This window comes from Lupinus angustifolius, chromosome LG10, assembly GCF_001865875.1.
Source record: "Lupinus angustifolius cultivar Tanjil chromosome LG10, LupAngTanjil_v1.0, whole genome shotgun sequence".
Lineage (NCBI taxonomy): Eukaryota > Viridiplantae > Streptophyta > Magnoliopsida > Fabales > Fabaceae > Lupinus > Lupinus angustifolius.
Genome location: NC_032018.1, coordinates 266,272 through 289,986, shown reverse-complemented (window position 1 = coordinate 289,986; position 23,715 = coordinate 266,272). Strand labels below are relative to the sequence as shown.

Here is a 23,715-nt window from a genome sequence, read left to right as displayed (position 1 = left end):
TAAAAAAAATCCAAGAATCTGATCTCACATAGAAATAGCATCATCCCAATATTCATGTTTGGTTGTAAAAACTAAATTTATTATTCTTATAGTTATTATTTAAGAATTGTTCTCACCAAAGTCATTATATATATAAAGGAAGTGACTTAGATAATAATAATAATAATTGTAAAAAATGATAACAATTAAATTTTATTTGAATGATAAAAATTTAAAGAAAAACTAACTTTTAATCAAACTTATTAATATGTGGTTATAAGACCTAAATATATTAGGATTATTCTAATTTGAATGAGTCCCTGTATAGATTTATGATGAGTATTAAATTTTGTTGTATAATACATTATCCAAGGTTGAAGGTTCATTTGATAGTTTAAAGTTTGAAAGTGTAAAAAAAGAATAAGAAGTTTAGTGTATGAGACCAACATATAATAGCTGCAGAAGCACCAAGGCCCAATAGGAGCACCAACAACAACAACAACACTCTAATCTGATTACCCTATTCAACACAAACACAAACACAAACACAAACACAATTACAATACAATTCCCTCTCACTTTTCTTCTCGATCTCGCTTCTTCTCCTGCTCCACGATCTATTCCCCTCTTCTCTTTTTATTTTCTCGGTAATTCTCTCTCTTCTTCTTTTTTATTTTTATTCCTTTTCTCTTTTCAATTATCCTCTTCGATTTTATTGGACTAGCTTCTTATCATTCAAATCACCAACCTATTCCTCTCTACGTAAGGTATTTCTCGCTCTTTCACGATTCTATTGCGATAAAACCCTGCATTTTAACATTTGCGTTTTTTCTGTGGAATTTAGGGTTTTCAATTGACACAAGAGCTGAAGATTCTGAAGCATGAGCATCGACAGTCCCAAGAAAGGGGACAGTTAGGGTTTGGAGCTTCTAACCTCGGAGGTGAGAATTTCCATGGGCGACGGTGGTGTCGTGTGCATGCCTTTGCAGCAACAACAGCAGAATATTGTTATGGATAATTCGTTTTGCGGAGGCAAGAATAGTGGTGATAATGGTTTCAATTCAAAATTGTTAAAGTTTGAGAGGAAGAAGAACATGAAGGAGAGGAAAGAGAGAAGTGAATTCGGTTTGGATAGAGTGAGCAAGAGAATCAGCAAAGATGACAACGGTGAAAATGGTGACAAGGAAGAAGTGGAAGAGGGTGAATTGGGAACTTTGAATGACATTGAGAATGGTGAAATTGAGAATGGAGAGATTGTAATGAGCGGTGAGAGATGGAAAACAAGGGAAGTGGTGGAGAGGGGCGAGTTTGTTTCTGGAAAATGGAGGAAAGACGATTACGGGTCACGGAGAGGCGAAAAAGATGATATTGAGAAAGGAGAGTTCATTCCTGATAGATGGTATAAGGGTGGTGGTGAAATGGGGAAGGAAGATTATGGTAATAGTAGAATTCATGGTTACTATTCGGGTAGGGACAAAGGGTGGAAAAATGATCGCGAACGTGAATGGGAACGCACACCCCCTTCTTCAGGGAGATATAGTACAAGTGAATTTTTTTCCAGAAAAAAAGAATTCAATAGAAGTGGGAGTCAACAACAGCATGCTAAAAGTTCTCCAAGATGGGAGAGTGGTGGACAACAGAGGAATGTGAGGATCAGTTCAAAGATTGTGGTTGATGAGAAAAATGTACACAGCAATGGTAAGGACCACAATACACGAGATTACAGCACTTCTGGAAGTCGTTTGAAGAGGCTTGGAAATGATTCAGACAGCTTTGAACATGAACGAAAGCATTCTGGAGATTATGCCAGTTTGAAAAGTCGCAGGCTTTCTGATGACAGTTACTACTCTCATCGATCTGTGGAACGGCCTCATAGAAATAATAATTCTTCAAAATTGCCAGCTGACAAGCATTCTTCTAGACCAAGCTTTGACAGACATGGGCGCAGCCCTGGTCATTCTGAGTGGTCCCCACGTGATCAAACCAGGTATTATGATCATAGAGACCGTACTCCTGTCCGTCGATCCCCTTCTGGTCGCGACAGATCTCCATATAGCCGGGATAAATCCCCCCATGACAGGGAGAGATCGCCATATGAGAGGAATTGGGATAGAAGTCGTCAGCATGATCATAAGTTGAGAAGTCCTATAATTCGGCAATCCCCCTCTGGCCGTGACAAATCTCCAAATACCCGGGGAAAATCCCCCCACGGTCGGGAGAGATCCCCGTATGAGAGGAAGTGGGATAGAAGTCGTCAGCATGATCATAAATTTAGAAGTCCTTCACATGCTGATCAGTCACCACAAGATCGAGGTCACCATCATTATCGCAGGGACTGTACTCCTAATTTAGTGGAAGGATCCCCTCTTGACCGAACCAGGAAAGATAGCCATCAAGAAACAAGTCATAAAACATTGCCGAGTGAAAAACACAGTTCTAAGGATCATGTAGATGACCACATTCAACGGGAGTCAAATTGTTCAGCTACAGATTCTCAAGGCGAAAGAAATGTGCTTGATACCAATGGGATTACCGAGAAAGATATCTGCAGTCAAGTTGTGAAGGAACAGAAATCATGCAGCCCAACTGTCAGCTCCAAAGAGTCTCCTGGCTTTGAGCCACCTCCTCCTGATGAGCTACTTTCAATGGAAGAAGATATGGACATTTGTGATACCCCTCCGCATGTCCCTATCGTGACTGTTTCTTCGTCAGCAGGGAAATGGTTTTACCTCGATTATGGTGGTGTAGAAAATGGGCCTGCTAAGTTGTGTGACATCAAGGCCCTTGTTGATGAAGGGGTACTAACGTCAGATCACTTTATCAAGCACTCAGACAGTGACAGGTGGTTAACAGTTGAAAACGCAGCTTCACCACTGGCAGCTCAGAGTTTTCCATCCATTGTGTCGGACACCGTAACGCAACTGGTAAGTCCTCCAGAAGCTTCAGGTAATGTTTTGGCAGATGCTAAAGATATTCTTCATTCTGGCCTTGGGAATTATCATGAAATGCAAGCCCCTTCTTTGCGGCCATTGATATGCCCTGACAACAGTGTGGTAGCATCTGAAATTTTGGAGGACCTCCACATTGATGAAAGGGTTGGAAATCTGCTAGAGGGTTATGATGTCATTCCTGGGAAGGAGCTTGAAGCAATAAAAGGTACTTTGCTCTCATGAATCTCTTCAAAAGTAAAAAATCTGAGAATTTGTTGTTATTTTTGGTTTAAGAAACTGTTTTCTATTTTTCCTGTTTATATCGATATTTAAAAAAATACCAGCTTATTTTCAGTGTTCTAAATTTGTACAAGAAATAGAATGAAAATAAGATGCCATTTTTGTACTTACCAATGAGAACAGAACTTTTTCTTTGGTGGGCCCTTATATCCCCCCTTTATTTTGCTGAGTATCTTACTTTTCCAGTACCTTTTTTGGTCATGCAGAAATTTTACAAATGAATTTTGAAGGTGGAAAATTGGAGGAATTGGGAGGCTACGAAGGTACATAATTACTTGTGATTCTTGTCCACTATTTTTATTTAAATTTGTTAAATCTAATAATTTATGGTTTGACTTCCCCCTGTCATTTTTTGCATTATATATCATGTCCTAATGCTATATTCATATTATTGGTCTGTGTAGGGAATATTTAATTTCAGTATGTTTTGGTTTTCTGGTACCTGGCATTATTTAGGTTGTTTTATCATTGGAGTTCTCTACACAAGTGTTTTTATGGAAAGTGGTTTCTTTTAGTTTCTGATATTTTGCTGGATGCACCACACGTGGCTCTTTCCTTGATGTTACTTACACATGATTGAGAGCAGATAATTAATCAGATGAATTTGTTTGAGACTTTTTATTATATCTTTAATATTGGCTGAACTAACTATGTTTATCAATCCAACTTTGGTTACAGATTAGTTGATGTTTGAGAAAAAGGTACCCCAAAAAGTATAACTATTTCCCACTTTAACATCTTTATTTTTGAAATTAGAACTAGGTTCACATGTAATTAATGATTAGAAGCTTAAACGACCAAAAATAAAATAAATAAGTAATGAGATCAAACGAGACTGAAGTTTCAAGTTTTTAACCATTACCTCAAACAGTGTTTTTTAAACATTCTTCATCGTCTCCAATAATTTCCCTGTTTCTGCATAATGCAATATCAAACAATTAAAAATTAGAAATAGAAAAAAGTTCAAACAAAATATAGGCATGATTGGGAAGCAAATTGTGCAGACAGCCCATGCGATGGAGAAGTAGCGAGTGGATGATGGGATCAAAAGGGGGTTGTGAGTGAGAACAGATGCAGATCTTTGTATATGTGCATCATATAGTGTGCACAGTAATTTGGAAGTAGTATTGGTTTAAGTGTATGCATTTGGAGTCAATATCTAAAAACTAACTAGTTTTTGAATAGCACTTTGGTTATTATTTATAAAATGAGGCGATTTGCATGTTATTTTTGGTTTGGTTCCATCACCCATTTATTATGCTTCACTGAATTTTCCATCTCTGTTAGTTGTACATTTGTGTATTATTGCCACTCAGTAATGTAATGGCAGTTTAGTATGTCACTGCCTATTTATGATTGATTGAAATGGTGAGTTTGATATGATAACATTTATTTTGAATTCATTTATAATCTAGAAGGATGTTAAATAACTAACTGACATCACACTTTGATTTTTATCAAAGACAAAAATTGAAACCATGTCAGGTTGTTACTTTGTATCATATATGGAACTTAACACTGCAATTTCATTCATCATTTATGCCTTTACACTCAAAATTAAATGGATAATGGGTATGCACTTTGAGTTATATACGATATACCCATTGACTAAAGTTTTTGTGGTCTCTGTATGTTTAGGTTTCCCTTGGCATGGTTCCTGCTTTAGTGAAAATTGTGACTCAAAAACTGATTTAGCATCAATAGATTCCGAGTCTCAGTTAAGTATGTCCTGTGACAAGGAAATGTCCTGTGACAAGGACAATGGATTTGCCTTTGGCATTCATGGTGACTGGTTTTCTTCCCATTGGTCATGCAAAGGTGGTGACTGGAAGAGGAACGATGATGCCCAAGATAGATATTCTAGGAAGAAACTTGTCCTAAATGATGGTTTTCCATTATGTCTAATGCCAAAGTCTGAATGTGAAGATCCTCGTGGGTATCAAAAAGATGATCTGTATTTTCCTTCTCAGAGCAGGAGGCTTGATCTCCCTCAGTGGGCTTTTTGTGCTGATGAGCGAATTGATTGTAGTACTACGAGCAAATCAGTTCAAAGTAAACTTTCCTCTGGTAGAGGAGTGAAAGGTAATGTGCTTTCCGTGGTCAGGATTAATGCATGTGTAGTTCAGGATCAGGGATCATTGGTCTCTGAGTCACGCAACAAGCCCCGGAGCAAGGATAGATACCATTCAAGGTCAGCACGGCCTTTCCCTTCAACAAGTGATGGCAAAAGATCATCATCAACTGAAGAATCTCAGTCAAAAGTCATTAGTGATCAAGGTTCTTGCTGGAGTATGGAATTCATTAATGTTCCTAATGATCGTCTCTCTACTGTTCACGACTTGCAGTTGCATTGGGGTGACTGGTATTATCTAGATGGTTCTGGGCGTGAAAGAGGCCCTTCATCATTTTCAGAGCTACAGTATTTTGTTCATCAAGGTATAATTAAAAATCATAGCAGTGTGTTCAGGAAAAGTGATAAAGTGTGGGTTCCTGTTACCTCTGCCGCAGAAACTTCTGATGTCAGTCTCAGGAGCCACCAAGAAGGCAATTCAACACCTGGTGCATGCTCTGGACTTCCATCCAAGAAAACTCAAGGCTCTTCGTTCAGTGAACCTAATACAAATTCAAGTTTGTTTAACAACATACACCCTCAGTTTGTTGGTTACACTCGCGGGAAGCTTCATGAATTGGTAATGAAGTCATACAAGAGCCGAGAGTTTGCTGCAGCTATAAATGAGGTTTTAGATCCGTGGATCAATGCTAGACAGCCTAAGAAAGAAATGGAGAAACAAATATATTGGAAATCTGGTAATGGTTCCTTTGAAGGTGCTTTTTTTAGATTTTCCCTTTCTCAACCTATTTCCGTCTTCCATGTGTAATTTATTGTCTTGTTTCTGCCTTTTTGTTCTTCGGTTCATACTTTTGTCTTGCACTCACATTAATTGTGTACATTGGTTGGGACCATCTCAAAAGATTTCATTTAGGTGGTATTCTGATTCATTTCCTTTATTTATTTTTAGATGGTGATGCACGTTCTGCCAAAAGAGCCCGGATGCTGGTTGTTAGTAGTGAAGAAGACAGTGATTTGGAAGATCATGTCACTATTGACAAATATGATTCCACTTTTGAGGATCTATGTGGTGATGCTACTTTCCCTGCGGAAGAAATTGATTATATTGATTCGGAGGTGCGAAGCTGGGGCTTATTGGATGGTCATGTGTTGGCCCGTGTTTTCCATTTTTTGAGATCTGATTTGAAGTCCCTTGTCTTTGCATCCATGACTTGCAATCATTGGCGCAAAGCTGTAAGGTTTTATAAAGAAGTCTCAAGACAGGTCAATATGTCTTCCTTGGGCATTTCTTGTTCTGATTCCTTGTTGTGGAACATTATGGTAAGTTTGATGTTTATATATTTTGTATTTCAGTACTTACGGAGTGTTTTTCATTGATCTTCATCTAATTGGTTATTTGCTTGCAGAACACGTATGGGAGAGACAAGATCAGTTCTATGGTTCTGATGGGTTGTGTCAATATAACGGCTGGCATGCTTGAGAAAATTCTTCTTTCATTTCCTGGTTTATCTACAATTGACATTAGAGGGTGTGGCCAGTTTGGAGAGCTGACTCCGAAATTTGCAAATGTAAAATGGATCAAGAGTCGAAGTTCACAGACTAGAATTGGAGAGGAGCAACATAAAATCAGAAGCCTTAAACACATTACAGACCAAACTTCATCTGTTTCTAAATCCAGCAGTTTGGGTATCGACGAATTTGGTCAATTGAAGGATTATTTTGACAGTGTGGATAAGAGAGATCCAATGAAGCAATTATTCCATCGAAACTTATACAAGAGATCAAAACTATATGATGCTAGAAAGTCTTCTTCCATTCTATCTAGGGATGCTCGTACAAGACGATGGGCAATTAAGAAATCCGAAAGTGGCTATAAAAGGATGGAGGAGTTCCTCGCATCAAGACTGAAGGAAATTATGAAGACAAACTCCTGTGACTTTTTTGTGCCCAAGGTACAATCAACATTGATAAGTTCTTTTGAAGTAATTTTCATGTAGATGCCCTTTTACTCTATGTTTCTTGTGTCTTATACTTTCTTTGTTAATTAATAGGTTGCAGAAATTGAGGCTAAAATGAAAACTGGTTATTACAGTGGCCGTGGATTGAGTTCTGTCAAGGAGGACATCAGTAGAATGTGCCGTGATGCAATAAAGTAAGTTTTCTTTCTGTTTCCCCTTTTTCCTTGGGAGAAGGGTATTGTTATCACATGGATGTTATGCATCTGACATTGTCTTCAAGATTTATATAAAATATGCTGCGGTTGCCTCTGTTTATGGATTTGTTCATTTAGCGTAGGTTTCTTGGTCATCTAAAATGGGTGTGGTTTGTTTGGGATTTCACATTTTTGTCTTCCTTCTCATTTATGTTTGATTGTTAATGCATTCATATGATTATTGATTGTAGAGCTAAGAATCGAGGTGATGCTAGTGACATGAACCATATTATCACGCTATTCATTCAGCTTGCAACACGGTTGGAGGAGGGCTCTAAATCTGTTCAAGACAGAGATGTGCTACTGAAGTCTTGGGAAAATGGCTCACCAGCAGTGTTCTGTTCTACTTCCTCAAAGTATAAGAAGAATAGATTGGTGACTGAAAAGAGGTATAGGAGTGGTGGTTTGGATAATGTAGAGGATGTTTCTGATCGAGAAATCAGGAGGCGCTTATCAAAGTTGAACAAGAAATCTATGGACTCAGAGAGTGAAACATCTGATGATGATCTTGGTAGGTCTTATGAAGATGGCAAGAGTGACAGTGATACCACATCCTCTGACAATGATAGTGACCAAGAAGTACATTCAGAAAATCTAATTGGGGAGTCACGGGGGGATGGATACTTAACCCCTGCTGAAGGATTGGATTTTATAACTGATGATCGTGAGTGGGGTGCTCGCATGACGAAAGCAAGCCTGGTCCCTCCAGTCACTCGTAAATATGAAGTCATTGATCGATATGTCATTGTAGCTGATGAGGATGATGTGCAAAGGAAGATGAGGGTTTCGTTACCAGATGACTATGCACAAAAACTGAGTGTGCAAAAGAATGGCACTGAGGAGTCAGATATGGAACTTCCTGAAGTCAAGGATTACAAACCTAGAAAACAGCTTGGAAATGAGGTTATCGAGCAAGAAGTTTATGGAATTGATCCTTATACACATAATCTTTTGCTTGATTCTATGCCAGAGGAGTTAGATTGGTCTCTGAAGGACAAGCATGTTTTTATAGAAGATGTGCTTCTTCGAACATTGAATAAGCAAGTTAGGAATTTTACTGGAACTGGAGGCACTCCAATGAGCTACCCTTTGCAGCCTGTTATTGAAGGTATTAAAAGGTGTGCTGAGGAGGACTGTGATGGAAAAATGGTTAGAATGTGTCAGAGTATACTAAAGGCCATGGACAGCCGTCCGGATGACAAATATGTAGCTTATAGAAAGGTATGCTCTTTTTATTGTTTAAGTATACTTAACTAGTTATCTTCCCATAGTTTTCTGCAGCATTTTTTACTGTTCCCTATTTTTGAACTCTTATTTTCCTGGTTTGTTACTATCATTTGGGCTGGGCAATAATGTAGGGGCTTGGTGTTGTTTGCAACAAGGAAGAAGGCTTTGATGAAGATGATTTTGTTGTTGAGTTTCTGGGAGAGGTATGACATCATATATTTTCATGAAATTATACCTATGCAACCTTTTCCTAATTCTTTAATGTACAACATATCCTTGCTTTGTGTTTGATTCCTACTTTGGCTTAATCACACTATTCCAATATAATGTCAAATATCTATTATCTATGTTCTAATCCTTATACTGAATAGAATAAAAATTGCGCTTGCACATGATTTTGGGTGAGGTTATTGGTGCTCATAATTGCCTATTTATACTCCTCATGTCCTCATTAACCAATCATATTTTTATAAAAATAAAACTGAAACTATGATTGGCTAATCGAGTGTGGATAGACAATCAGAAGCGCGCCAAAAACATCAGCCCACAATTTGGTATTCTCTACAATATGATCTATTCTATACAAATATTGTCATTTCTGTGTTTCACATATGCAACAAATTGTGATCTTTAAGATGCTTGGTTTTTCTAGTTTTCCTCAGGGATTTGGATTATTTCTGAGTTTACCAGCTAAGGTTTTGCATAGAATGTTTCGTAGACAATATATGAACATACAGGTGTTCATTCTTTTAAATTGATGTGTTGCCATGGTTCTTTGTATCTTCTATAAATGAGGCTATCTTGTTAAGAAATCTGTTCGTGAGTATCAATTGCCTTTATGATTGATGGTGAGGATTTATTACTTATGTTATACATTGATATTGTTTTCATAGGTTTATCCTGTGTGGAAGTGGTTTGAGAAACAAGATGGGATTCGATCTCTACAGAAAAATAGTAAAGATCCGGCGCCAGAATTCTATAACATCTACCTTGAGAGGCCAAAGGTGCCCCTCACTTAAGAATAACAATTTTAATGATGCTTGACTTGATAATCATTTATTGATTTTCCATGCTTCTAATCTGCCAAATTTTATCAACAGGGTGATGCTGATGGGTATGACTTAGTTGTTGTAGATGCTATGCACAAGGCTAATTATGCCAGTCGAATATGTCATTCTTGCAGACCTAATTGTGAAGCCAAGTAAGTTGTTTCGTTTAAGTTATATTTTGGTTAATAATCTGTGTGCTTTTTTTCCCTATCTCATTTCCATTTCTAGTCGTTGGTGGTTTACGAAGGTTCTTATATTTGCAATTAAAATTAATTAGGATGTGTTTTTGTCATTGAGATGGTTCCTTTTTAAATGCATACAATTTGTTAATTCTATCATCTGCTATTAAAAACTCAGCCTCGCTTTTTACTCCAGCATTATGTCCGTCTTCAATTTTAAAGACATGGAAAGCTTTTACTTTTGAATATTATTGTCTTTTTTGGTAGTAATTATCCGTTGTCTTTTTTGGTAGTAATTATCCGTTGTCTTTTTTGCTATTTTCTCAGAGTTACTGCTGTTGATGGCCATTATCAAATCGGTATTTATAGTGTTCGTAAAATTCAACCTGGCGAGGAGATCACTTTTGATTACAATTCTGTTACAGAGGTTTGTCCTATAGCCTGCTGAATTTTTCTGTTACAAGTAATCAATGTTTTTGGTGTATGTATTTGTCTAATGAATACCTGTTCATCTCACTATAGAGCAAGGAGGAATATGAAGCATCTGTTTGTTTGTGTGGAAGCCAAGTTTGCAGGGGTAGCTATCTGAATCTGACTGGTGAAGGGGCTTTCCAAAAGGTTTGGACTTGGAAATTCTTGGACTTTTAGGTGCTAAGAAAATATACAATGAGAAACATGTAACTATGTTGAATTATTCAGTGGAATTACTGGTCTTGCTTACCATGTTGCTAGTGTTCTCGTCTACATAAATCACTATCAGTGGTTGCTCTAACAAGTGAAATAGTTTCTATTGTTACTTAAATCATTTGATCTCTTTATTTGTTGACCAGAGTATATCTTCCCTCCTCTCAGGTATTGAAGGAGTGGCATGGAGTTCTTGTTCGTCATTATTTGATGATTGAAGCTTGTGAACAAAACACTGTGTCTGAAGAGGACTATAATGACCTGGGTAGAGCTGGTTTAGGAAGCTGTTTGCTAGGAGGTCTGCCAGATTGGCTTGTTGCATATGCGGCTCGCCTTGTATGTGCCTTCTTTTGCATTGTTACCACTGTTTCTCAGTTTTTTGGGCTTGGTGTTTTTATTTCCCCTGACACTGGTATTGTGGTGAAGGTGAGATTCATCAATTTTGAAAGAACTAAACTTCCTGAGGAAATTCTGAAGCATAATCTGGAGGAAAAAAGAAAATATTTTTCAGATATATGTCTTGAAGTTGAGAGGAGTGATGCTGAGGTTCAGGTGTGTTCTGTCTGTCTATTTTCTTTCATATGCTTTGTTTTCATAAAATGACTTCTAATTCTTATTTTCCTTTCACAAGTTTATTTCCCTTAATCTTGTCTTTTGTTACTCAGGCTGAGGGTGTGTACAACCAAAGGCTTCAGAACCTTGCTCTCACTCTCGATAAGGTGATTGTTATTCCTCACTGTCATGTGATGCTTCATTATTCTAGTTTTTAACGTTGATATGGGGAGACACTTCACATCTAAAATGTGATAAAGGATGAATGATAAAGACTATTTTATTGTTATGTTCCTGTTCTTAACAAGAACCATCTGGCTGTACTTTTTAAGATGATAGAGTGCTGAATTGTATGGCAGTTTCTAGGTGCCAAGAATCATGTTGTATGTCAATCAATCTTGTAATACACACTCTATCTTGAAGTTTACATTGTGAACTCATTCTGTACATCGATAACTCAATGTAGATCAGTAGTTTTTTAGTTGATTTTGCTTTCTGTAGTTTGGAGTTGATGTTAATCTTTCATTGGGTGTTACAGGTAAGGTATGTTATGAGATGTATTTTTGGTGATCCACGTAAAGCACCTCCTCCTCTTGAGAAGCTCAGTCCTGAAGCAACTATTTCCTTCCTCTGGAAAGGAGAGGGTTCATTTGTTGAGGAACTTCTTCAGTCCATAGCTCCTCATGTGGAAGAAGACACCCTGAATGATCTCAAGTCCAGAATTCACGCTCACGATCCTTCAAGTTCTGGAGATATTCAGAAAGAGGTTCAGAAATCCCTTTTATGGTAAGTGGTTTGCGCTTAGTTTTGTCTGTATTTTAACCTGTTGGAACTTGTGATCGTTACAGTATGTTTTTCTCCCACATTTTAAAGGTTGAGGGACGAGGTTCGAAATCTTCCCTGCACATATAAATGCAGACATGATGCTGCTGCGGACTTAATCCATATTTACGCATATACCAAGTACTTCTTTAGAATACAGGTATATTTTTCTACTGTGAATGCCAAGAAGCTGTACAATTCAGTTAAATATTCCTTCCTCAATTGTGAATTTTATTTTGCAATCTAAAACTAGTCTATTTTTCTTTTGCAGGATTATCAAACTATTACTTCACCGCCTGTCTATATTAGTCCCCTTGACTTAGGTCCGAAGTGCGCTAACAAGTTGGGAGCAGGATTTCAGGAGTATCGAAAGATATACGGCGAAAATTATTGTTTAGGGCAGCTGATTTTTTGGCACAATCAGAGTAATGTGGATCCTGATCTTAACCTGGCCAGAGCCAGCCGGGGTTGCTTGTCATTGCCTGAGATCAATTCCTTTTATGCTAAGGCTCAGAAGCCATCGCGGCAACGTGTTTATGGTCCGAGGACTGTCAGGACTATGCTAGCAAGAATGGTTAGTTTTATTATATTTTGTGTTAACTGTTATTAAGCATATATATTTTTGTTCTTGGCTTTGTTTTTAGGAAAATTAACAAATAGGAAATGTTTATTAGTGGGGTACAGTTTGCCAGAAAATGATGCCGAATATCAAAATCATTTATTTAAATAGCTTTCTGATCAGACTATTGGCATGATTTTTAAGGCTTGCCATTGTCTTTGCTATTGGTGAATGGTGATTAATCATGATCTACTTTTTTTTCATCCAGGAGAAGCAACCCCAGAGACCTTGGCCCAAAGACCGGATATGGTCATTCAAAAATTTTCCGAAATTATTTGGTAGCCCAATGTTAGATGCTGTAATAAATAACACTCCATTGGACCGGGAGATGGTTCATTGGTTGAAGCACAGACCTGCCAAATTCCAGGCCATGTGGGACCGTTAAAATTTTCGCATGCATGGTTTGGGGAAGAGCATAGAGCAAAACCCTTGTAGTCATTAATCAGATCATCATGGAGTGGTTCATCATTCAGAGCTACCTGCATCTTTTAGTGTGGGAGGTCCTTGTACCATCACCTTTTCAGTCATTCTTGTGTACAGTTTTTCTTAACTTTTGATTTCTAATTCATTTGGTTGTAGGGGCATTGTTTTACTCTTGTGTGATGTCAAATGAAAGTTAGGAAAGAATGAAAGGTTAGTTGTATGCATTTAGTTTAGGCATAATTTATAATATCCATTCTCTAAGTTATTTTCTACTTTCAAGTTTATCATAATTTTTTTATCTTTTTTAATTTCAAGTTTGTCCTAAATAATAGATTATGTAAATCTTTTCATGTTAACCACAATAGCATCAAAACTGTATTTTGGTTGAGCAATGAGAATTTGGAAATTCCTTTGGGTAGTATCAAAATGAATTTTTTTTAAAAACATTTAAGAATTAAATTGAAAATCCTAAATAATTTAGTGGACTAATTCAATTGTTATCTTTCTTTTATTTGTTCTAATCTTATCTGTTATGAAAGACAATTTTTTTTCTATGCTGAAAGGTTGTGTAATTTCCCTAATGAACCGTCCCAGAGCGATTGATAATTTGTTATGTGGAAGATGAGTATCTTGATAGAGCATATAGAAACTCATTGTGCTAGTCCTACTTACTTGGTTGTAAAATGGATAATATTTTGTATGCACTCCAATGCTGCGCTATCATCATCGTACTGAGATTGCATTTATGAGTTGCACTGGCAATGAGGTCTGGTTGCTATTTCTTTCAAGGTAGAAACATTTTCACCTGGTTAAACTTTTTTAGTTATTATTATTCCATGTAGACACAAAGGTTTAGTGTCACAACTGTTAAGACGTGGGCATATTGGCCATTTCGGACATATACCCTCGATTTCAAGGGTTTCCCCCTTCCTCCAAGGCGTTGGAGTATACAGTAAATATGAAAGGAATGGGAATAGACAATATGGATTTTGTTTTGGTCTGAATCTTCTGCTGCTGACACTGGGGTGTCTGAATGTTTTGCATGAATACTACACCTTTTGCTTCCGTACGTACCATAACCTCAAAAGGAATCACTCATATACAGCTGTGTAACGATTACAATTGTTTGTTACTAAATTTAATCCAACTCTTCATTTTATAAACAACACTTACCCTTCTCTCATTCTTCACTCTCAATATGGACCCTTTTCTTCCTCACCCTCTCATCTTCTCTACTACCCACTCTTCTTCCTCCTCCTCCTCTTCCACCACCACCACCACCAACTACATCGACCCTATGTTTTCAGGACTCACCTTCCAGACCCTCCTCTCCCTCAACCCTTCTCTCTTCTCCTCCTCCCTCTCCGACCACCACCCTCCTCCGCCACTGCCTCCACCACCACCCTTCAACTTGTTCCATCATCACCGCCGTTCTGATCCTCCACCTTGTAGAGCAGTTATCCCTCATATGAGAAGCAACCTTGCAAGACAGAGAAGGCAGAAGCTGAGTGAGAAAACACGTTGCTTGCAGAAACTCATGCCTTGGGACACTAAAATGGACCAAGCTACCCTTCTTCAACATGCTTACAAATATGTCAAGTTCTTACAAGCTCAACTCACTCTCCTTCAATCTATGCCTTCTTCTTCTTCTTCTCACACTTCTTCTTCTTCTTCTTCTTCTTCATTTGTTGGTAGTGACTTGGAGAGGCTGAATAGGAACCAGCTTCTGCAGGTTCTGGTGAACTCACCAGTTGCACAAACAATGCTTTGTTCTCAAGGATTTTGTGTTTTCTCAATGGAACACTTGTTTCTCCTCACAAAGGATATTTCTTTTTCACAACCAGATCATCATGCATGCTTCTCTCCACAACAACAACCCTAGCTAGTACTTACTACAAAAAAGCCTTTTTTTTGCTACCATGTTTAAGAATTGTACTAATCTATAGTTTATATTTTGAGTTTTAATTTTGCTCAAGTTATGAACTTGCTCTATTTCTATTTCTTTTCCAAACGTTATGAAGCTGAAGGTAGGATTTGGTGAGTGAATGTAAACTTTCACTATCGTTAGTTATATTGTACTCAGTTTTATAAATTCCTTCATTATGTTTTGGAAGTTATGGGATTTTATTACTGTAGTATCGTTTATTAATTCTCCTCTTCTGTGAATCAAATCTAACTTGTAATGGGGTATTGTATTGGTGGGTCCAAGCAAACCTTTTACTAGTTTTTTAAGCTCAAATAAAAGTCACCAACACTGCATGAAGAGAAAAAAATGTTTATTTATTTATATAGTAAGAGTTTTACATGCTTTGAGTATATTATATATTATTCATATTTAGTTATTGTTGACTTTTTAGAAAGGAAAAAAATTCATGGTGTAATGAATATATAAAAGTCCTTATAATGACTATTATAATGTATAAAAAAAGTGATATTTTTGCATAGTAGGCAGATACAGGTAAAATTAATTTTATTAGTTATTTAGGGTTAGCTAGAATGATCTTCCTAATATAAATATCAGAAAAATGTAAAGTTCATACACAAAATAATGTTCAAATATTTAGTTGCAAACACCAAAAGCTGGACAAACCGATAATGGGTTTTAAAATATAAGTATTATTATAGAGTGCTTATTTTATATAAAAATGTAAAAAAGTTTTAATATTTAATCGATTTTTTTTCACTTCAAGATAGTTATGTGTCATTTACGACATCAGAAGCACCTGATAAAATTCTTAGCTTTATCATTGATGCACTGCCTCATGTGCTCATGTGATGCCATAATAAAACATTGGTTACCTTATTGAAGGAAGATATAACAAAAGTTGTTTTTTCCCTTCATTATTTTATAGTTAGTATATTTGTTTCGGGTTGTTTTCAAAAATAATGAATAGAGGATAACTTTAGCTTCTTGATTAATTTATTGAATGCAACTTTTATTTCCCCTTTTCCCCATGTTATTTATTTTGGCCAAGAATTTCTGTATATTTTCCCCTTCATAGTTAATATCCACATTTCAAGGAGTAACTGTTAGAGACATAAGGGCTCTGTGATAACCACTTCTCATTAATTTGGTGAACCAAACAATCAAATTGTGCACATTCCATCATTCATGAACCACTCACTCTTACAAATTATAAGGGAAAATTGAAGGATGAGAAATCTCAATAAAGCTAAAGTCCAAATATCAAACTCGATTTTTAAATCAAGAAGAGTAATAATTCCTTACCCATAAGTCGATGAAATACTTTTAATTATATCAAAAAAAATAGAAATAGAAAATATTCATGCACCTCTAATAATTTGATTTAATGTGATATTAAGTGGGAAGTGGGAAGCATGCAAGATAATGGTTTGACAATTATGTTTGTAGAAATAAATTATTTGGCACTACATATTAAAACTCAATGAATCACATGTTATAAAAATGCAGTTAGTACCCTTAGATACCTATAGTCACGCTATTCTATGAGCTGGTTTATACTCTGCTTTCCTTGCACCCCATCAAAGGAATATAATCCACTACACAAAAGGAAGATAAAGAAAAAAAGATACAAAATAAGCTGATTAAAGTGTAGTAGTATGCACACATTTTGGTTTTGGACAAAGAAGCCTTTTCCATTTATCCCAGCACCTATCAATCTAGTTCTATATACATTTTTTTATAATATTCAGTTATTCACATATTATATATAAGTGTCTTCCCTCAACATCTATCCCCTCACCCTTACTTAATTAACACAGAAATGGCTAAAGCACTAGGCATCTTTCTATGTATCTTGATAGTAATCATGGATATCATAGCTGGTATTCTTGGCATCGAGGCTGAAATGGCACAAAACAAGGTATGTAAGAAAATATGTGTACTAGGACACTGTTTTAATGCAGTAAATTTGATTATATTAAGCTGGAATAGATGTTTTTAACACACAGGTTAAGCATTTGAGGTTGTGGATATTTGAGTGTAGAGAGCCAAGCCATAAGGCTTTTATGCTTGGGTTAGGTGCAGCAGTGCTATTGGCTCTAGCCCATGTTATAGTGAATTTGATAGGTGGCTGCAATTGCTTTTGTTCTCAACAACACATTCACAAAGCTTCTTCTAACAGACAACTTTCAATGGCTTGCCTCATTTTAACATGGTAATATATCTCTTGCCACTATTAGTTTAAGATACAAAAATGTATACTCTTCTATTAACATCTATTTGTTCTGAATTTAATACTGTTTAAGTATACTTTTGTTGTCTATATGTACACTTATTCTTGTGTTGTGGATCAGGATTGTATTGGGTGTTGGATTGAGTATGCTGGTGATAGGGACACATTCAAACGACAAGTCAAGGGGTTCTTGTGGATTCACACATCATCACTTCTTCTCCATTGGTGGAATTATGTGTTTTGTTCATGCTCTATTCTCTGTTTCATATTACCTTTCTGCCACAAATTAGTAAGGAAAATAACAACATGTGGAGATTATTAGTGTTTGGCTTTTCTAGGAAGGAAAATGTTCACCAACTTTTTAGACCAATTGATTACATTATTTTCTGTAAGGAGAGGTTTAATTTTCCCATTGTTTCTTTTGTTATATTTTAATTTTTAACATTATGGTCTACTATTTTAATTTCCAAGAAAGGCTTTATCACACACATAAACTATGAGAAGGTAGCTAGTAAATCAATTTTGTCTTCTTCAGTTCCTCTCTTGATCCATTTTTCTTTTTCTTGTTTTGGACGAATCTTATGTGTTAGTAGTCATGTAATATATAAAGATTGGGTAGGATTATCAACAGTCTTTAAATAACTCATTAACAGTATTCACCAACATGTAAAGTAACAATTGGTAGCATTTATAATAACCTATCAGAAAAAAAATCAGCATAGAGTTTTCATAATCCAGTGTAATGATTAAACACAGAAGAATTTGGTAATAAGGTTAAGTCTCATCATCAGAACTACCACACCTCTGTGAACTTGAAATGGAAAAGGGAACATTGGTTGAAAGGTCCTTGTAATGTAGAAAACCAAACAAGACATGCATACCACTAGACAAATCACTTGAGCTTAATTTTACTAATGAGTAAAGGCCTTATATTCTGTTCAAATATTTTATATTTCCTAATAACAACATATCAGCTCATGGGGATGTAGCTCAGATGGTAGAGCGCTCGCTTAGCATGCGAGAGGTACGGGGATCGATACCCCGCATCTCCATTTTATATTATTTTATGTCTATTTTTTGTTATCTTCTTCTTTATGTAATAGCAAATTTGTTTTCAAATTAATCCAACTATAGCCAGCAGATTTATATCATCATCACTAATATATCACAATATTGTTTTGGTGCATTCACAAGGTTACTTGGTTAGCTTAGTTTGTACCTGTTTGATTATTTTTCCTTCTTCATGCCTTAATATATACATAGTCAGCATTCATTGTACCAAGTTACCTTTTGATACTAAGAAATACCAGAAACTTTTCACTGTCTCCTCTTTATTTATCTACCAATTATCACAATCATCAATACAACAATGCCTTGAGCATATGAAGCAATTTTTTTGGTCCAATTCAATACTACTAAAAATAACAACTTCCTTTTCAGAATTACTTCCAGCCTCGCTTGAAAATACACAAGATAATTGCAAGTAGATAACCCAGTAAACCAGAAGCATGAACACTCATATCTGTTTCTTCAGACCAATTATATGGCGCCTCTGCTATGGTTCTCTCAAGAAAAACACTCACTGGAACATTTGTGTCTGACCTCTGCAAAGGTACTGTGTAATGACTGTACTGTTCTGGGTTTGGACAGTAACCCTGAAAAATTATCTTATCAGCATCTCCATTATTTGGCTTCAAATACCACAAAATATATTTATCATCATTACTTAATTGCTTACCATATCAGCATGCATCTTTCTCACAAAGGTTTTGAATATGTCAAAATTTGTTCTCTGCATTAGTTCATTGCACAAACGGAGGTACGTGACACCATACAGCCTTAGTGTTGGACCATTTCTGTTGATTCCATTAGGTCTAGAATTTAGAAGGATTTGGTTATAAGCATCACAGTCATATCTTGGAAGTGCATTTTCCCCTGCAACTTCAATGTTCTCCTTCCAGGCTCCACTCAGGACCTGCATGTATTGGAACACACGATAGAAAAGGAATGCACTTAAAACGTTATAGAGTGGATAACTTGTTTAACAGAATAGCAATGTGAAGGAGTTTATCAATCACTAGTTAAAGTTGGAAAAAGTTACCTGCTTAACAAGTTCTTGTGGTGCACATAGGGCTTCAGCTATTTGCTCACGATTTCTCATCTCAAGACATGTAAAATTTAAAATAGCATTATGCCTGGAGAGCATTTTCGATATAGGACGGTACCCATCTCTTCCGTATAAATTGTAATATCCTGCAGTAAGCTCAGCAGCATGACTTTGTGTATTATACCACCAGTGAATTCCAGCCACCTGATTTCATAAGAAGCTGTGAGCTGATTGATGCAAAAACAAATTGCTTTCCAGTATACCAACTTCAGTTTCAAAAAAAATCATAAGAGTTGTTTACTTTTGCTGCTAACTTCACTTTGCAGCCTAGGAATACTTGGTTGGCTTGATCCATGACCTGATCACCATGGATCAGCAATTTTGTGGAATACCATGCTAGAAAATGTTTCCCTTCATCTGTTCCGAAAGTTCCACCATTTGATCTAAAAAATCCTGTAGATTCAGGTGTGTCATTGTATCCCCCAGCATTAGTTGGCAGCGTCCATTCAGGATGGTTTTGTCTTGCTGAAAACTCTTTGAAATCAGCTTCAAGATATTTGTCATAGCACTGCAAGATATGTAAAGAAGTTTGAGAAATGCAAAGGTTCATCTTATATAGTGATTAGTGAATATAACCAAATTAGACATAATGCAATTTTAAAATGCTCGAAACCTACCTGAAATTCTCCAATACCAGGAAATTCCCACCCCATACTTTCTGAGTAAGAAGGATATCTGAGTTCTCCTGCAGGGCCAAGCCCTACTTCAATGTCTATGATGAGCTCAGATACTAAAAAATCTTCCATATTTACTCTGAAACTCCGCATGTAGTCACCATACATCTTCATTAAACAACCAACATTTCACATCAAGAAGTTAACATGTTAACAATCTCTGCGGGATAAATAGATGTACTAGTAAGCAATTTGTCAAGAGCAAGGCATAGACTATGGTTGATCACTTGAATTGGTAACCATTAAAACCGACAAATTCCTTTTGGTTTTGTTGTGTAACAGGCTTCTTTCAATCCATCATAAACATTAAATTTCCCAAAGTTATATATGGGCAAAATGGACAGCTAGATAAGCATTGGTACGAAATCAATTACAAGACTTAGTTAAACTTATGCTTTTAGTAAGAATCATAGTATAAGTGTGCTTAAAACGAAATAGAATGAACTATAATGAGACAATAAAATTTAATACGAGTGTGTGAATAGCATTATTGAAAAGACCATGACAAGTGTGTGAATAGCAAGCAAGCTCACCTGTATGGCAGTTCGACCATGAAACAAAGGCATGTTGTCGATGCCAAGGGACAGACATTCCTTGTGCCTGTAACCGGAGCGGCTGGTGTAAAAGATGTCAGGGTTCGAGTGTCCAATTTGAAGTATCCATTGAGGGAGTGGGATGACAACAGAATCTCCAACATTCCCTCCACACTGGTGGAATGACATTATGCATTGTAACTTCAATCTGCATTCTTGAACCAGTTGAAACAAGTCCCTATAAGCAGACCAATCATAATTCTGAGGCCCCTTCGCTTCAACGATACCCCACCACACATCAACCATGACCCCATCAACACCTGCTGCACGTAGCATCCTCAGTTTGTTCTTCAGCCCCTCTCTGTCTTGTAATACATTGTCATTTGAAATAACTCCAAGCTGGTAGGAACATGTTGCACATTAATATGTTGCAAATTGCATGGTTATATATGTACACAGAAATATAAGGGTGTGACTTACTGGGAGCATGACATAAACTGGTACATAATTTGCAAGCATTGGATCCCCGTAACTTGGAGCAATTGGTGCCTGTGCAGTAGAATTTTCAAGGTTACTTACTTAATTAGAATATAATTCCTTAGAATATAGTTGGTACCATATTTTTGCATACAATATAATTGGTTGATCTTTATGCTTAAGCTTACCTTTAAAAAAAAAGAAAAAGAGTGTAAGAGTTTTTTACATCATCCACCGTTTATTTTTTAATAATCATTAACTTTTCAGAAAAAGTAATTCAAATGAAGAAGAAGATACACTGAATGTGTATACATCTTTCTTTACACTGTGAGCATAGATTTAATCCTCATTAAAAAAAAGTGATTTTCGACTTTATTATTGATAAATCATATTCTGGTCCTTTTAATGTAATTACTGAATTATATTGCTCGTGCTTGTGTCTACATCCAGTTTAATAAACTAAAAGCGTGGACCACTCAAATATCCTGTGTTTATTGAGTTAGGGTCATTATGGTCAATGCACAATTCAATATTTGTATAAAACTTTGAAGGTCTTTTTCATGAAATTTCGTTTGGCCACAAAAGAAAGGCAAAAGATAGATTAAGGTGGAAGAAGAAAGTTTATTGAGTAGAAGCATAAACAAAGAATAATTAATAGAAAGAAAGATAATGAAGTCTTAAAAATATAGAAAGTAGAAAGAGATGAATTACCTGAGGTTGAGCAAAAGCGGGTTTGAATGCCATACAAAGTGCACGTTGTTGTTGTTGATGGTGTTTGGTGAAGAACACGTTATTCTTGAGCAATGTCTTTCTTTCTCTTTCAAAGCGTTTAGAAATTGCGTTTGAACCCAGCCATAGCTGTTTTTCTTGAACCTCAAGTGTTCTCGTCGACGTTCCCATTATGATGCTGCTTTCCATTTCTCTCTTTCCAAATAGTTTGTTATACTGTGAAGTGTGAAGCTTCAATGCTTACTATATATATATATATATAGTGGATTAGCTTCAATCATATAAGAAGAAATGAAGTGTTTGTTATTTCTGTTGAGGTCGGTACATTCTGGAACGTGTGGAGTGTGGACGTCTTACCTCTTCTCTTCCACCAATCATCAAATCAAAAAATGGCCTCAATACTAATATCAATTTTTTTAAGTGTATATCTATGAAAATCGGTGTAAATATTTATTTATAATCACATACTGTCCATCGTTCATTTGTTATATTTTTCTTTTTCTTTTTTGAATAGTCAATTGATGATGTATTAATAGTGTATAAAACTCATATACTATAATTACATACATTTGATAAAATAAACCTGATGAAATTACTATTTAGTCCCTTAAATTGTAACCATGTGTGGACATTAAAATGAAATATTCATGAATAATAAAACTTGAACTATTTTGTTTGGGCTTAAATTTAGTGGGCCAAAAAAGTCAGGTCGATGAAATTTGTCTATTCCCATATTTTTGTATTGGCCTAATAGAGCCTTTATTCAAACAACTTCTAGACCATTGATTTCATTTTTTTACACTTCTACATGTGCCCTCATCATCTTCAAAATCTGTGTATTTTTATTTATTTTTTACTTTTATTTTGCTTATGATTTTCAATTGGGATATGATGTCCTTGTCTCGCTGAAAAAATTAATTCAACTAATCAAAGTTTAGTGGTGTTACAGACACATTGCTGCAAAAAACTCCATTTTGTACTCTATATTTCAAGCACATGTTTCTACCCCAGAAGATGTGTTCTAATAAGTAATAATAAGCTTAAACGAGTGTAATAAACTGAAACACATAAAACTAACTACCAACAACTGTCATTAAAAATAAGATTAGCAATCAGCACATTTTCAACACAACTTGGAAACTATTATTTAACTTGGAATTTCCATACCCCTTTTAATTACGAGAAAAACTTGTATGAAGATGCATGTAACATATCATATTTGAAAACAAATACATTTTATAATTTTTGATATTATCATTTAAGATTAAATTTAATTAAAATTAAAATATCAATATCTTATCACGATTTTATTGTTTATTTTTACGTGGTTTCGTCCCCGCACAAGTCTTTCTCTCTATTTACATACACCCACTGCAAAAGAATTTCCCTAAAATATACCCTTTAACTTTCAAAAGTCAAAACCCTTACACTCTTGACTCACCCACGCCCAAATACGGCACACCACCATCGCCACCACTGGGACACCGTTTCTTTCGACACCATCAATTATATACGCCACCCACCATGTGAAATCGGGAACTGTCCAACACATTTCTTTGTTTTTATAGAGAGACAAACCATTTACATTGCATGTGATGTGATTGCCTAATATTCTTTTGCCAACATGATTGGTGTAGTTTTTGATCTTGTATCACACTAGTAATTGTAGAGTTGTACAAGGGAGTGAACAATTTTTGGCGACTTATGCTATTTCTTATGAGAATCAACCGATCATTGAACATAATGTAAATCAAACTATAGGAAGTGAGCAAATGAACCCCTAATATTTATAAATGGTGCAAATCAAACCTTTGGTTAAGAAAATAGTTGAATAACCAATAAATTGACAAAAATACACCCCAAGTGGATAAAGTGCATTTTCCCTCTAATTTTAATTGTAATACATTTACAAAATTAGATGAATATGATGG

At 35.9% G+C, this 23,715-nt stretch overlaps 4 protein-coding genes and 1 non-coding gene across 7 annotated transcripts; 4 read left to right on the top strand and 1 right to left on the bottom strand.

Moving 5' to 3' along the window:
* Positions 455 to 13,331, top strand: LOC109358226 (histone-lysine N-methyltransferase ATXR3-like). 3 transcript variants are annotated; one of them, XM_019602331.1, is made up of 20 exons: positions 455 to 626; positions 824 to 3,135; positions 3,416 to 3,472; positions 4,848 to 6,017; positions 6,230 to 6,600; positions 6,687 to 7,232; positions 7,332 to 7,432; positions 7,684 to 8,713; positions 8,851 to 8,922; positions 9,613 to 9,723; positions 9,820 to 9,920; positions 10,275 to 10,374; positions 10,470 to 10,565; positions 10,800 to 10,967; positions 11,058 to 11,183; positions 11,297 to 11,350; positions 11,722 to 11,969; positions 12,057 to 12,165; positions 12,277 to 12,579; positions 12,833 to 13,331. In XM_019602331.1, exons 2-20 carry the CDS (start codon positions 933 to 935, stop codon positions 13,007 to 13,009), a joined length of 7,143 nt encoding a protein of 2,380 aa, XP_019457876.1. In that variant the 5' UTR covers positions 455 to 626; positions 824 to 932; the 3' UTR covers positions 13,010 to 13,331. The 3 variants fall into 3 exon arrangements, with proteins under 3 accessions (XP_019457876.1, XP_019457874.1, XP_019457875.1); XM_019602329.1 differs by having other exon boundaries at positions 10,800 to 11,183; XM_019602330.1 differs by lacking the exon at positions 455 to 626 and adding an exon at positions 647 to 746 and having other exon boundaries at positions 10,800 to 11,183.
* On the top strand, positions 14,246 to 14,929 carry LOC109357899 (transcription factor HEC3-like). The gene is made up of 2 exons (XM_019601955.1): positions 14,246 to 14,646; positions 14,743 to 14,929. Exons 1-2 carry the CDS (start codon positions 14,246 to 14,248, stop codon positions 14,927 to 14,929), a joined length of 588 nt encoding a protein of 195 aa, XP_019457500.1.
* Positions 16,533 to 17,594, top strand: LOC109358096. Its single transcript, XM_019602172.1, has 3 exons — positions 16,533 to 16,892; positions 16,981 to 17,186; positions 17,326 to 17,594. The coding sequence occupies exons 1-3, from the start codon at positions 16,794 to 16,796 to the stop codon at positions 17,492 to 17,494; spliced, it is 474 nt and encodes a 157-aa protein (XP_019457717.1). The 5' UTR covers positions 16,533 to 16,793; the 3' UTR covers positions 17,495 to 17,594.
* On the top strand, positions 18,184 to 18,256 carry TRNAA-AGC. Its single transcript has one exon. It is a non-coding gene; the product is annotated as a tRNA-Ala (tRNA).
* Positions 18,510 to 22,107, bottom strand: LOC109358869 (beta-amylase-like). The gene is made up of 8 exons (XM_019603348.1): positions 21,767 to 22,107; positions 21,059 to 21,127; positions 20,579 to 20,977; positions 19,989 to 20,153; positions 19,613 to 19,879; positions 19,306 to 19,515; positions 18,943 to 19,179; positions 18,510 to 18,859 (listed from the first exon to the last, which is right to left on the bottom strand). Exons 1-8 carry the CDS (start codon positions 21,971 to 21,973, stop codon positions 18,647 to 18,649), a joined length of 1,767 nt encoding a protein of 588 aa, XP_019458893.1. The 5' UTR covers positions 21,974 to 22,107; the 3' UTR covers positions 18,510 to 18,646.

Coding starts and splice junctions, on each gene's coding strand:
- LOC109358869 (XM_019603348.1), bottom strand. CDS start 21,973: ATGGAAAGCAGCATCATAATGGGAACGTCGACGAGAACACTTGAGGTT. Junction 21,128..21,766: donor CCGCTTTTGCTCAACCTCAG/GTAATTCATCTC, acceptor TCTACTGCACAG/GCACCAATTGCTCCAAGTTA. Junction 19,880..19,988: donor CTGGTATTGGAGAATTTCAG/GTAGGTTTCGAG, acceptor CATATCTTGCAG/TGCTATGACAAATATCTTGA.
- LOC109358226 (XM_019602329.1), top strand. CDS start 933: ATGGGCGACGGTGGTGTCGTGTGCATGCCTTTGCAGCAACAACAGCAG. Junction 6,018..6,229: donor ACAAATATATTGGAAATCTG/GTAATGGTTCCT, acceptor ATTTATTTTTAG/ATGGTGATGCACGTTCTGCC. Junction 7,233..7,331: donor GTGACTTTTTTGTGCCCAAG/GTACAATCAACA, acceptor GTTAATTAATAG/GTTGCAGAAATTGAGGCTAA.
- LOC109358096 (XM_019602172.1), top strand. CDS start 16,794: ATGGCTAAAGCACTAGGCATCTTTCTATGTATCTTGATAGTAATCATG. Junction 16,893..16,980: donor CTGAAATGGCACAAAACAAG/GTATGTAAGAAA, acceptor TTTAACACACAG/GTTAAGCATTTGAGGTTGTG. Junction 17,187..17,325: donor GCTTGCCTCATTTTAACATG/GTAATATATCTC, acceptor GTTGTGGATCAG/GATTGTATTGGGTGTTGGAT.
- LOC109357899 (XM_019601955.1), top strand. CDS start 14,246: ATGGACCCTTTTCTTCCTCACCCTCTCATCTTCTCTACTACCCACTCT. Junction 14,647..14,742: donor CATGCTTACAAATATGTCAA/GTTCTTACAAGC, acceptor ATTTGTTGGTAG/TGACTTGGAGAGGCTGAATA.